At 38.3% G+C, this 14,680-nt stretch overlaps 1 protein-coding gene across 1 annotated transcript; it reads left to right on the top strand.

Moving 5' to 3' along the window:
* The first annotated feature begins 309 nt into the window (after positions 1-309).
* Positions 310-1,619, top strand: LOC122753827 (mRNA turnover protein 4 homolog). The gene has a single exon (XM_044001556.1). It carries the CDS (start codon positions 376-378, stop codon positions 1,102-1,104), a length of 729 nt encoding a protein of 242 aa, XP_043857491.1. The 5' UTR covers positions 310-375; the 3' UTR covers positions 1,105-1,619.
* The last annotated feature ends 13,061 nt before the right edge of the window (positions 1,620-14,680 follow it).

Genomic DNA, 14,680 nt, shown 5'->3' with positions numbered 1-14,680 from the left:
AGGAAGGCCTGAATTCAAATTTGACTGCACTTAGTTGTGTGAGCATGGACAAGTCACTTAATCCATTTTGCATCATTTTTCTTATCTGTAAAAGGAGCTAGAGAAGGAAATGTTAACTACTCTAGTATCTTTGCCAAAGAAAACCCCTAAAAGTTTTTTTACACAGTGAGACATGATTAAAAATGACTAAACAACAGCCTTTCCAGTACCTTCCTCACTCTTTCCCATGCCCATCACCCCTTTACTTAAGATATAGCTGGTAGGCGACGGGAGCCGGAATCAGGCACTCGACGTGGGCCGTCCGCATCCCAAGAGCCCTCGCGACGCCGGGGTCCTAGAAGGCGCAGCCCGGAGGCTACACGTGTGGGGAGCATCATGCCTAAGTCCAAACGCGACAAGAAGGTCTCCTTAACGAAGACCACCAAGAAGGGCCTAGAACTCAAACAGAAGCTGATAGAAGAGCTTCGAAAATGCGTGGACATGTACAAGTACCTTTTCATCTTCTCTGTGGAAAACATGAGGAACAGCAAGTTGAAGGATATCAGGAGTGCCTGGAAACACAGCCGGATTTTCTTTGGAAAGAAGAAGGTTATGATGGTGGCTTTGGGCCGAGGTGCCGCTGAGGAGTACAAGGACAACCTGCACCAGGTCAGCAAGAAGCTGAGGGGTGAGGTGGGTCTCTTGTTCACCGACAGAACGAAGAAGGAAGTGAATGAGTGGTTCAGTAAGTATACAGAAATGGATTATGCCCGGGCTGGGAACAAAGCGACCTTCACCGTCAGCCTGGATGCGGGTCCCCTGGATCAGTTCCCCCATTCGATGGAGCCTCAGCTGAGGCAGCTCGGCCTGCCCACTGCCCTCAAGAAAGGTGTGGTGACCCTGACCTCCGACTACCAAGTGTGTAACGAGGGTGACGTGCTGACCCCTGAGCAGGCCCGAGTCCTGAAGCTGTTTGGGGTCGAGATGGCAGAGTTCAAAGTTACCATCAAGTACCTGTGGCAGGCTGAGTCCGGGAAGTTCGAGCATGTTGGAGAGAGCGCAGAGAAGGATGAATCTGGTGACAGCTCCTCCAAGGAATCGGAGGACTCGGAGGAGGACGACTAACCGGGGACGGCCCGAGCAGGAGCCCCTCTGCAGGACACAGGCTGTCACCTCGGTGCAGCCTCTCAGAGCGGCTGCCTCCCTTTTCTAAGGGAGGAGAGACTGGCTTGCAGGACTCTCAGGAGGGAGAGGTGCAGGGCACATGGGACTGTGTTTTTATATAGAATAAAGCGTTGTCAGCGTAGTGGGTGCACCTGGGGGCAAAGGAAAGGATGTGGCTCCTTGCTGTGAGGGCTAGTGGGGGGGGGGTCTCTGTCCTGGTGCTTCTCTGCCAACCCCACTCGCTTCCCCCTGCTCGGCCTGCCTCCAGACACATGATAAGGAAATGCCAAAGTTGGGATTTGGGAAGAAGGACGCAACCCCTAGAGAAAGCAGATCCTGCTGCAGCTGCGATGAAGCGGTCAGAGCTAGGGAGGACCGAGTGGGGCAGGTTGTCCAGGACTCTGGCAGAGGAACCAAGTGCTCTTAGCAGGATCCTTCACAGGCAAGGACGTGCCAACATCAACCATGTAACATGTCCTAGATTAGACTGAGTATAAGGTAGACAACAAGACCCATGCTTGCCGCACATGCTTGGCCATCAGCCCCAGGGAGGTGAGGACTGCAGCTCAGCTTTCAGTCACCTCCCACAATACTGACACACCTTTGTGTGGTGCTTTTTGAAGGCCTGCAGAGTGTTCTCAGGACATCCCTCTGAGGGTGGGCACACTGAGCATTGTGTCCATTTTATAGAGGAGTTCATGGACTAAAAGGTTTGACCTGCCTGGGTTCAGACAGGGAGGGTTTGAACCCAAGTGTCTGAACTTGGAAATCCAAGGTCCCTCCCTCTCTCTGTTCCATGCTACATAGCATTACACAGCCACTTAGTCCCAGTGCTGACAGCACCAGCTAAGGATCATGAGGGGGGGTGTTCCCCTTTTCTGCTGTGGCCTCCTTGGGCGGTGGCCAATGAAGCCCATGCACCCTTTGTCAGAATCTTCTTTGAATGTTTAAATTTTCAGCATCACCAAGGAAACTAACTATATTAAAATAGAATTATCCAGATACTTTCAGAGGCTAGGGACCCCAGCGTAGGGATAAATTGGCCTTTTTTTCCAGCTAAAACCCCACCTTCTGTCAGTGGACACTTTCTCAGTGTCCCTAGATGCCTTCCATCTCCACTCTCCATTTCTCCCAGCTGAGTCTTGTTTTTTGTTTTCCCACATCTCCCATTAGACTGGGAGCTCCTTTGTATCCCCACAGTACCCAGCCCACAGGAGAGGTTTAATGTATGTTTGTTGGCCAGCTGGCTTGGACAAACTGGACCTGACTCATAAAAGGCCCAACCTCCAGCAGGGAGGACCTGAGCACCCGAGCCTAGAAGGGAGTCGCTGAACCCTAACCCCATGTTGATAGGCCCCGTTCAGGTGACCAGGGTGGGATCCACCCAGAGACTGAGTCAGAATTGGCTTCCCAGTCCTGGCTCTCAAAGGGACACCTTTCCAAGCCTCAGTCTTCTCTGCAGTAGGACAGATGTGCGCGATCTTCCCGCTGGGACGGTGCTAACATGGGAAGTTGTGCCAAGCTGGTATCTGCACTCAAGGCTGTAACTGGAAAGAGGCCTGATCCTGGGAGGATGGCACAGATGTCAGTCAGCACTGTGTCCCAGGCACTGTGCTGCGGATACAAACAGGCCATGGGACCCGCCATGGGATGGAGGCTGCTTCTGCTTCACTCATCCACGGGGCGTGACTTGAGACCCCAAAAACGTACCTTTGGGCCTCTCTGCCACTTAAAGGAATATGTGTGTAAAACCATTAAAAAGCTTTTCCTGGCAAAAAAAAAAAAAAAAAAGATATAGCTGGTACCTTTTTACTGAGGTTACAAGGCTTCAAGCCCCGCTTCTTAAAATTGACCCACTTTTTTGGGGGGCAGGGGCATGGCAATGAGGGTTAAGTGACTTGCCCAAGGTCATACAATTAGTAAGTGTCAAGTGTTTAAGGCCATATTTGAACTCAGTTCCTCCTGAATCTAGGGCCAGTGCTTTATCCACTGTACCACCTAGCTGCCCTTCCATCTTTAAAATTAAATGTCAAAGACTCCCTTCCTGGATGTTCATACATTTCCAACTAGAAAGTCTTATTTGCAAAAGTCAAAGCGCTAACCAATGTGGTACTAGATGTAGGACATTGTCCCCTTAGGTTGCAATATATCTAAGATCCTAATATCTAAAGATCAATGAAACTAAACTACGTATATCCCAGAAAGGGTTGTTCTCAATACTTAAGGGAAAATCATCAAGTTTCTGTGGTATGTATTTTATAACAACTTTTTTTCCTGTTTAGATTAAAGATCCTTTTGTTGGCAAACTACTGCCATGGGCCAAATCCTGAGACAGACAGAATATAGCATGCTTTCTCCACAGATAGATTTTATAGACCGTTTTCATGTTTATCTTTAAATGCAAGTTGTTTGTTTGTTTGTTTGTTTGTTTGTTTGTTTGTTTGTTTGTATTTTTTTAAAGAAAGGTTTCTGTTCTGGCCAGAAACTCTGAGGATCTTCCCGTCCCAGACTGATTCTTTTATGAAGGCAAAATAGTCCATCTTTTCCCTTAGTTCTTACCTAACCTTTAATTACTGAATGAGCTTTGCCTCACAAAAACTGAGACCTGGGAAAGACCTTAGCTTTAAAAAATCAAGGTCCCAGGGGGCAGCTAGGTGGCACAGTGGATAGAGCATTGGCCCTGGAGTCAGGAGGACCTGAGTTCAAATCCGGCCTCAGACACTTAACACTTACTAACTGTGTGACCCTGGCTAAGTCACTTAACCCCAATTGCCTCATAAAAAAAAAGAAAAGAAAGAAAGAAAAATCAATGTCCTGCATTGTATCCAGAGCCATCTCCAATCATCTTGACCCGTGACTTGACACTGGACTCCAATGACTCTGGAGAAGAGAATGAAGCTCATGAGTTTGAACAGCTCCGATTCACTGAAATTCAAATCCTTTGCAAGTTAAGACATCATTACCTGTCATTAGTCGACTTTGAGAACTAAGAACAAACAATAACAGCAAGCATTTGTGAGTAGGATCTTGATATCAGATTTTGTTGGTGTAAGGAATCTCAGGGAGGACAACATCTATAAATTTAAGTCAGCAACAATTATAGTGGTAGAGTTAACTGAAACCCTGAGAGGCTAAGTGACTTTCTCAGGGCCACATAACCAGAAAGTGTCTTAACACTTAGACTTCAGGAAACTCAGTTCCACAGTGATAACATATCTTACCCAAGGTCAGACATTGTTGGTCTCTAGAGTGCACAGGAAGACATGAAGCTCAAATCCAGCTTTAGAAACAGTAGGTGTGTGACCATAGTTATAATCATAGTTAACAAATATTTATTATGACCTAATATGTGCCAGGCATTCTACTAAGAACTAGGGTTATAAATACAAAAAGACAGTCCATGTCTTCAAGGTTTCAATAATAAAAAGAAATCTGAGAAGCAAGAGGGGGAAGAGATCTATCCTGACTTCTTATCCTTAAACAAAGGAGTTTAGGACTCCACTCTCCAATCAGAGTGGCAGAGGGTATTAATAAGGTGTGAGTACTACAGCTAATTGGATCTTTTAAGTGCTGAGATTTCCCAATGAGAAGCCAAAAAAGCCCACAATGAGGGCAGTCATATTGGAAGTGACATGTCTGAGGGGGACCCTGGGCAAGACTTTATAATCTCCCATTCTCAATTCCCTCATCTGGAAAATGGGGATTAAAAGGGCAACTATTAACATTTTTGTTAATATTTTGTTAACATTTTTGTTTCTGCTTTTTTGTTTTGTTTGTTGTTGTTTTCCCCCTTAGGATCAAATGAGAATAGAACTAAAGCACTTTGTAAATCTTAACCTATCCCTCCCTTCTTCCCTTCTGATACTATCAGGTCACTGAATTTTTTAAGCCTAATGCTGGAGAGTTTTACTTGATTCATATTTAGATAGGTAAAACAGCTAGTGAGCTAAAAGCAGGTCTTTGATTTAAACTATTTGTTTGAATGCTTATTTATGAATGAAAATGAAGTTAATAAAAAACCTATTAAGTGTTTACTATATGCTAGATACTGGTTTAAACACTGAGTATAAAAATACAAAAAGAGAAAGTCTCAACCCTCAAAGAATTTACAATCCAGTAAGGGGAGACACCATTTATAGGGGAGCCAGGGAAGGGTCTGAGGAGTCACAGAAAAGATGATTAGAATAATAAGGGAATTTTAATTGGCATGCCCTTCATGGAAGTGTTCCACTCGTGATTTGATAAAAGTTCTCAGACCAATATGTGGGATAGCAACAAGTCTGAAAAGGGTTGATATGAAGGAGCATAATTAGGTTTGGGACTACTATATAAAGAGAAATCTCACCAATCATATTGAACTTTTAATAAGAACTAGTTATGAAGTTTTCTGCTTAATAAAAATACTAAAATAATGTATTTCAATTCTATAAAAAGCCCCGTATCTATAAAGGACCTAACTTGGGAACAATGGTATCTCTGTGGCATCTTTGCAATTGGTTGGAATAAGTGATTATAGGAGAATGAGGAATTGAGGTTGATTTTGAAGCTGTAGAACTGATTGATTGGAATGATGGTATTGTCCTCAACAGAAATAGGAAAGATATGAATTTTTGTTGCAATTGTTCAGTCATGTCTGCTTATTGTGACCTTATAGGGAATTTTTTGGCAAAGATAGTAGAATGCTTAGTCATTTCCTTCTTGAGTGGATTAAGGCAAACAGGATAAGTGACTTTCCCAGGTCACACAGCTAGTGATTGTCTGAGGCCTGATTTGAACTCTAGTCTTTCTGACTCAAGGCCCAGAACTCTTATCAACTGGGTCACCTACCTGCCTCAAGATAGGCATTAGGGAGGGTATTCATCATCTAGTCACTGTACTAAGGAGCCCAGAGTAACTTTAGGCTTATGACTTTTTTTTTTTTTTTTTGGTAAGGCAATTGGAGTTATGTGACTTGCCCAGGGTCACAGAGCTAGTAAGTGTTAAGTGTCTAAGGCCAGATTTGAACTCAGGTCCTCCTGATTCCAGGGCTGGTGCTTTATCCACTGCGCCACCTAGCTGCCCCACTTTTTAAATTTTTAAGTCCTAAAATATAGGTCAAAAGCACCTGTTTTCAAAAATGTCCTTCAGGGGCAGCTAGGTGGCACAATGGATAGAGCACCAGCCCTGGATTCAAGAGGACCTGAGTTCAAATCTGGTCTCAGACACTTGACACTTACCAGCTGTGTGACCCTGGGCAAGTCACTTAACCCCAATTGCCTCACCAAAAAAAAAAATGTCCCCCAACACATACTAGCTCTGTTATCTTGTGCAAATCACTTAACCTCTCTCTGTTTCTGTTTCTGTTTCTTAATTTGTAAAATGCGGATAATTATAGCACTTACATGAAGCTTAAAAAAGATGTATGTAAAGTACTTAGTAAAATGTCTGGCATATAATAGGTACGTTAAAATACTTGTTTTCTTCCTTACTGATGAGGAAATGGGACTCTGAGTGTTTGAATTTCATCAAGTCTTAGAGCTAATTACTCGCTGGGTGCAGGACTCAAACTCAGGCTTTGACTCCAAGTATAGCAGCACTCTATTCATTACCACATCGAGTTGCTTCATTACTTCGAACTAATTTAAAAAATGGTTATATAAAAGGTTTTAGAATAATTGGCATGCCAACTGTTTATGTGAACTGAGGATGTAGGTGGAAACGAATTATATCAATGGGTCACATTTTTTCATTGGTTTTTGTTTGGTTTGTTTTATATTTTTACCATCAATTTATTTCAGAAATTTTGGATACTTAAACATGATCACAACAAAATAACTAAATAGTCCAAATTGCTTTTTTAAGAAAGGAAATTAAAATTAGTGATGCTTTAAGTGAACTCCTCAGAAAAAGAAATGAAAGTTCATTGTATGACAAATGTTAATTGGTGAGGAAATACCAAAAAGTTTAGAGAAATAGTCAGGGTTCATTCAGCTTAATGTTGCTTTTAAAAAATAATAATAATTAGAAGTTAATTTTGGGTTATTTCCTAAGATGGTTTGGAAATGTTCTGCCATCTCACCCAACCAAAGTTGCTGAGGCCACTGTTGCTTAGGGATTGCTTGATTTCTATGTGCCTAAGACTGAATGAGAGGTTATGGGATTTAAAGAATAAGTAGAGGTCACCCTAGTCTCTTAGTAGATAGCTTACAATTCTGCTGAACAGACAACGTTTTCACACAAAATAATTTGAAAATAATAAGATAGACTACAACCATGGGGCCTGGCAGTACATGATACATAATATAAGGAGGCAGAAGGATCAGGATGAGCTGGGGTGAATGAGGAATATCTTGAGAATAACACATATTTTCCTTAAAAAATAATTACATAATATCAAAAAATCAACTAGGTTTGACAAATGATTATTTTCTCCCTCAAATTCTTCATTCTTTTTAACTTCCCTTTTTCTATCAAGGGTAACACAATTTTTTTAGACATCCAAGTTCTGAACTTCAGAATCATCTTCAACTTTTTATTGCCCCATAACTTTACTTATTCAATAAACTACCAAGTCTTGTCAGTTCTACCTTCATAACTTCTTTCCTCTTTTTGCTTCTTCTGACAGTTACCATGTTAATTCCTACCTTCATCATCACTCACCTGGACTATTGTGGACTCTCTCATGACTCCAGTATCTCACCTCTCTAGTCTATCTTTATCAGAGCTGCTGAAATGATATTCTTAAATCACAGGATAGATCACGTGAAAAACAAACAAACAAACAAACAAAAACCCTTCCAGGGGCTTTCTATTTTCACCAGGGGAAAATATAGATTTTTCTGTTTGGTATTTAAAGCCCTTCACAATGTGGCTCCAATCTGTCTATCTTGATGTGTTACATATAATCCCCCTTCACAAGCTCTAAGGCCCAGGCAAAGTAATTTAGTTGTTCTTCATATACAGCAACAATCTCTTATTTTAATGCCTGTGCACATTATGTCCCTTATTCCTGGAATATACTCTATCTTATCACATCCTAAGATTCAAAAGCCACCTTATCCTGATCTTCCTTAGCTGCTAATATTAACCCAATTCCTGTGAAATTACCTTGTGTTTAACTTTATATTTAATAATAGCATTTAATAGTTTTATTGTTTTCAAAGTGCTTTATAAATATTATCTCACTTTATCCTGATAATAACCATAGGAGGTAGGTATGATTTCTCCATTTTATAGGTGAAAAAACTAAGGTACTGATAATTTAAGTGACTTGCCCATGGTCAAACAATTAGAAAATGTATGAGGCTGAATTTGAACTTAGATCTTCTTAACTCCAAGTCCAAGTATTTATCCACTATACCACCTAGCTGGCTTTTTATTTATTTACATGTTTGACCTTGGAATTGATCATTGATTTTGTATTTACTTACTTATATATGCATTATAAACCACCCCAAAATTAAGCTCTTAGAAGATGGAGTTTTCCTTTTTAGTTTTGCATTGTCGCCCCATAGCAGAATGGCTAGCACATAGTTGGCACATAATGATTGTATAGAGATTGATTAAAAAGAGGGAGAGTAAATATCTATGTCTATTAATTGATGATGCAAATAAGTTTGTCTTTTTTCCTCTTTCTAAAGAACTTGTCCACTTTTATTTTGCTTGCTTTTGATGATGGTTTCCATTATCCTGTTAGACTCAAACAGGTGAATGAACTCTAATTGCACTCTGGGCAGCTACCTTTAAATATTTATTGTTATTCTACAGACCATTTCTATGAAAATATAATCATTTCCCTGAATCCTCTTAGAGCCTGGAATCATCACACAAAAACTCTTTTGGTGTATCTCTAATCAACATAAATCAATATTAGAAAACTATATCAGACAGATGAAATTAAAGAAAGGAATATGTACGCTCAGCATCATGAAAATATCCCTAACTCTCAGCACTTTGGGGATATTTAACATTCCTTCTATTGAAGAAGAAAAATTCTATGGCTTTAAATATTTAGGAGATGCTGAATAAATAATATGCCATAGGGGGAGAAGCACTACATTGAACACTAACAGCACAAGTAACTATTGGTTTTTTTTTTTCCTATTCCAACTTCCTATGGTCTGAATCTGGCAAGTGAACTCTTTGTGTCCCCTTTAGACAGCTAGGCTATTTTGTCATTTGGAGAAGCTGTTTATAAGGTGATTCCTTCAAAGAGACCAACATTTCTAAGTGTCCACCTTATATCTACGGAATCACATATTCATAGGACACAGTTGAATAAATTTTGTGATCTCTTTAGGCTAATGCTAAGTATTTTCATGAGCATTCCAAAATAGGAAAAAAAAATAGTAGTAGCTGTATAACTAAGATAATAATATAATAGAGAGAGGGAAATAAAATACAAACCACCAGTGACTCTCCTGCTAAAACAGCTGAAGGGTATGTGCATGAAGGTAGAGTTATTAGGGCAACTGTGGAAGGTAGCCTGGAATTTGTTATTTCACTGAGTGTCTTTTCCCTGCTAAATCACATCATGTTCAAGGTTACTTCTTCCTCATGAAGAGCCCTAGGCTCTTAGCCAAGGTAACCTATATAACACCCCTGTAGGCTTTCTTCATTTATCCTTCAGAACCTAAACTAGAATCTTTCTCTCCATTGCAATCTATATTCCCTGCTCCTCTAGATGAGCTTAAATTAACACTTCTACAGGACTTGTTTGAATTCACCCAACTCCCTCACTAGATATACTGATGTAGAGTCAAATCAAATTTCATAATTTACACAGAGAGGCAACAGAAAACCTTCCCCTCACCCCTTCTTAATTACAGTGCCTATTAATTAATTCCAATTTATATTGTATATAGGTTGCTTTTTATAAATTTGTTTGCATGCTGTCTCCGCCAATGGTTTTTAGGGTCCTTCATGGCAGGGACTTTTTGTTCTCTTTGTAACTAGATCACTTAGCATAATGCCTGACACACAGCAGAGGCTTAATCAATGTTTATTAAGTTGATCGAGTAATATATGCCAAGACCATTTTCACAAAAGTTTTATAGGAATGAGAAAGCAGACATATGGTTCATAGTTCCTGATGTTTTATGGGTTACCTGTTAAAAATGAATTTTTATGAAATTTTTTTCCATCTTTTTGGAATCTCACTCATTTTAAGATCTCAAAAAATGATCACTGAATGCCTTTAAAATTATGCTACTTTTGGCATGATCAATTTCCTCTATATGTCAGATGCAACCATTCTTTCTGAATTCATTTTCTTAAATAATGTTCTACTTCATTGGGAGAAAAAAGTAACTGGAAAAAATGAGGTCATAATTTTATAGTGATATTTTCTCATAATCTATGATGAAATTACTGTATTTGTACTCTGAGTATATTAAAAATAGATAAACCTTAATAAGGGATATATTTAGAATCTTTTAAATGTGGTATCACTTAATTTTTGATGCATCTTAGAAGACTAAAATCCTGACTTTTTCTTACATATTTCTTATATACTTGATTTTAATAAGAAGATGAAGTAATAGTGCTATATGCTATATTATTAAGAAATCTTAGGTATTATCATAAATCAACTTCTCTATGATCATAATTCACTTAGTTTTCTCTTAATAAATCAACTTTATTTTTGTTAGTTTTAAAATTTCAAAGTAAAGGAAACCTGGCATACTGAATATAGTGCCAGCCTTGGAGTCAGGAAGATGAAAAGTCACTCTAGTATATCCCTGACTCTGAAATGAAAAGGCACAAGCTTAAATTTTTTTCTACAGTGCTTAGAATCCATGTGACTTAAGGCATTTGCATTATAAATTTAGGCAAATTTGCATTCTTGGACATGTTTCCTCATCTGGAAAGTGATAGGATTTGACTAGATCACCGCTTACGTCCCTTTCACTATGATCCTATGTTCTGTACAAAGTCCAAGTAGAAAAAAGCGTTAATAATGTTGAGGGAGGAAGGAGAATGTAAAAAAAAAAAATCTATTCTATATGCATTCAAATTATTTTGCTTTACTAAAGTTCTTTGTGTAACTTTTTAAAAAATCAAATTGACCTGAGTTCTTTCCCTGCCTTGGCTCCATTCAATTCTGTTTCTTCTAGCAACATTGCTCATTTGAAGCACTGACTTTTCATGATAAAACACTTGTATTCACTGAAAGAAAAAAAATGCCAACAACTCTTAGCCAAAAAATAATCTGGTCTAAAAGTATTTTATTTTAATCTAAATCTATTTGAAATATTTTCCAAGTGTTGTGCACATTGGAATAGAGGAGAAAATGGTCCCCCCCACCCATGCCTATAGTATCTCTCAGATTTAAAGTTGTATGAAAGGTTGTAAATGTATGTCAAATGAGACTACCCATGTACACAAGCATATTATTGTTGTTTTAGGGACATAAATTTATAATTATTAAATTTCTAGTATGTGCCAATAGGTAGTGAAAGTACCTAATCAACTGTCAAAAGAGCACCTGAGTTCAAATTCTGCTTCCAATGTACACTACCTTTATCACTTTGGGAAAGTCATTTACTTTCCCTGGGACTTAATTTATCTTTCAATAAATTGGGGGTGAGGGGAAATAGCCTAGTGAACTCTCTTCTAGAGCTTGATCAGTGATAATATGAATGTGGAATCGGTGAGTTGAAATGACAAGCCCAGTATTTCAGTATTTTATAGATAAGGGCAATGGAAGTTAAATGATGTTTCTGAAGTCACACGTTGCTTTATTCAAAGAACCAGTACTGAATTTTTATTCGATTTTTAAAAAATTTACAATATATTTATTTGTAACATTGTTTTGTTGTTATTGTTATTATTGCTTTTGTTTTGTTTCTTATTTTAAAAATGTGAGTTCCAAAGATGGTAGAGTACACTCTGGAAATCATTTCCCTTTTTTGCAACATTCCCTTCAATTCAACTTTAAAATAATTATTTAAATGAAATTTTGGAGCACTAGAGTCTTTATTTTATTTTTTGGGTTTTTTTTTTTTTTTTTAGTGAGGCAATTGGGGTTAAGTGACTTGCCCAGGGTCACACAGCTAGTAAGTGTTAAGTGTCTGAGGCCAGATTTGAACTCAGGTACTCCTGACTCCAGGGCCGGTGCTCTATCCACTGCGCCATCTAGCTTCCCCTAGAGTCTTTATTAATAATTATTTTCCCACAATATACATACCAATGTATATACATATGTATTGCGTATGTTTACATACATCCATCTATACATATGCATACATGCATACATATGTACATATGCACATGCAGCCATACACAAAACTATTTATAGCTGCTTTTATGTGGTGGCAAAGAATTGGAAATAAAAGGGGATGCTCATCAGTTGAAAAATGGCTAAGCAAATTGCATTGTGTGTTTTGTTTTTTTTTTGGGGGGGGGCAATGAGGCTTAAGTGATTTGCCCAGGGTCACACAGCTAGTGTCAAGTTTCTGAGGTCAGATTTGAACTCAGTTCCTCTTGAATCCAGGGTTGGTGCTCTATCCACTGCACCACCTAGCTGCCCTGTGTTATGTGATTTTGATGGAGTATTAATTTGCTAATTATCTCTCCTTGGTGTGTTTTCTCGGTCAGTATTTTTTTATTATATATTTCACATTTCATTCTATTTTTTCATTATTTTGACTTTGTTTAATTACTTCTTGACATCTTAAGGAGTTATTAGTTTCTACTTACCCAATTCTAATTTCTGAGGAATTATTTTCTTCAGTGAGCTTTTGTATACCACCCCCCCCCACTCCGTTTTTCCAATTTTGCTTTTTAAGGAGTTCTTTTCTTCAGTGAACTTTTATCACTCTTTTACCATTTGATTAACTGGCCATATCTGTTTTTTTTAGGGTATTATTTTCTTCAGTATTTTTGTACCTCTTTTACTAAGATGTTGACATTTTTTCATAATTTTCTTTTATCACTATCATTTCTTTTCCCATTTTTTTCTCTACATCTATTATTTGATTTTCTAAATTCTTTTTGAATGCTTCCAGGATTTCTTGTTGGGTTTGTGTCCAATTAGGCATTCTCTTTATGGCTTTGCTTGTAGCTATTTGACATTGTGACATTTTTCTTAGTTTGTGTTGCGATCTTCTTTGTCACCATAGTTGCTTTTTACAAGTAGATTCTTTGTTTCTGTTGTTGTTGTTTACTCATTTTCTAATCTTTTTTTCTTATATTTTACCTTTATCTTAAATTTGGACTCTGCCCCCAGTATGAAGAGAATTCAGTTTGAGGCAATTTTTAAAATTTATTAGGAGAGAAATGTTGGGAACGTCCAGATAATTTGCTGTGTGTACTCGTTCATCTTGATTCTGCCATCTTGCCTCCATCTGGATTTCTTTGTAGTTCTTTTTTTCTGCATGGTTCTCTGTTTTTATTAGTTATTAGAGATGGGAAGATGCTATAGAATTACTATACCTCATGCTATATCTTTCATCATCATATATGCAATGGTATCCTTCCATTATATAATCTAAAAACTGTTTGCTATTAGAAAAATAGTGGTTAATCATGAAAGGAACTTCATTTCAGTCTGTTGCATCTCACAACCAAGAAATTTGTTCCCAACATATAATATAGCATTATCAAATGAGATAACTTGCTATTTGTAACCAATACATTCCAATGCTTTTTTTTTTTTTGGCAGACTGTCCTCTATGTCTGAAATTCTCACTCTCCTCCATCTCCTTCCCTTCTTCTCACCTTCTACCTTTTAGAACCCTGACTGCCTTCAAAATTTAGCTCAATGGCAATTTCATTCAAGTGTTCTTTCCTGATTCCAGGTGTTAGTGCTTCTTTCTGCACTCCCAATCACTTTTTTTTTCGTCACTAGTAAAATGTAAGTTCCATGAAGGCAGGAACTCTCTATTGATTTTTTCTTTTTTTTAATACTCAGGGCATCTAGAACAGTGTCATACACTTAGATTATTTTTTTTTGTAGGTCAGTGAAGGTTAAGTGACTTGCTCAAGGTCACACAGAGCAAGTATCAAGTGTCTGAAGCTGAATTTGAACTCAAGTCTTCCTGAGTCCTTGGCCAGTGTTTAATCCACAGTGCCACACAGCTGCCCTCCCACCTAGCTTCCCCCTAGACTCTTAATTTAATTGGCTTTAAAATTTTTTACAAACTTTGAAGCCCCATATGTCATTGTTTTTATTTAATTACTGATTTTTTTAAATTACTGATAGTACTCTCACTAATTACACTGCCCTTTCAGAATTTCTACCTCTTTCTTTTTCTCTTTGCTATTTTCTTTCAAATCTTCCTTTTGTGGAACAGAGTCTGTACAGAAGAATCAAACTTGATCAAGAAAAGTTCCTTTGATCTAAGTACACCAATATGATATATTCTGTTTCAGTGTTATTGTGTATTATGCATTACTGGGCTTGTCTAACAATTTGAGGAGGAATTTAAAATGCAGTTCCATGAATAAGTGGTAAAAGATATGGACACATGCTTTATAGACCCATTCAATTCTTTGGATATAGGAGGAAAAAAAATATTTTTCAGGAATATTGTGACATGTCTGCCATCAATATCAT

This window comes from Dromiciops gliroides, chromosome 4 (assembly GCF_019393635.1).
Source record: "Dromiciops gliroides isolate mDroGli1 chromosome 4, mDroGli1.pri, whole genome shotgun sequence".
Taxonomy (NCBI): domain Eukaryota; kingdom Metazoa; phylum Chordata; class Mammalia; order Microbiotheria; family Microbiotheriidae; genus Dromiciops; species Dromiciops gliroides.
This window is presented reverse-complemented; position numbering and strand designations above follow the sequence as displayed.

Coding starts and splice junctions, on each gene's coding strand:
- LOC122753827 (XM_044001556.1), top strand. CDS start 376: ATGCCTAAGTCCAAACGCGACAAGAAGGTCTCCTTAACGAAGACCACC.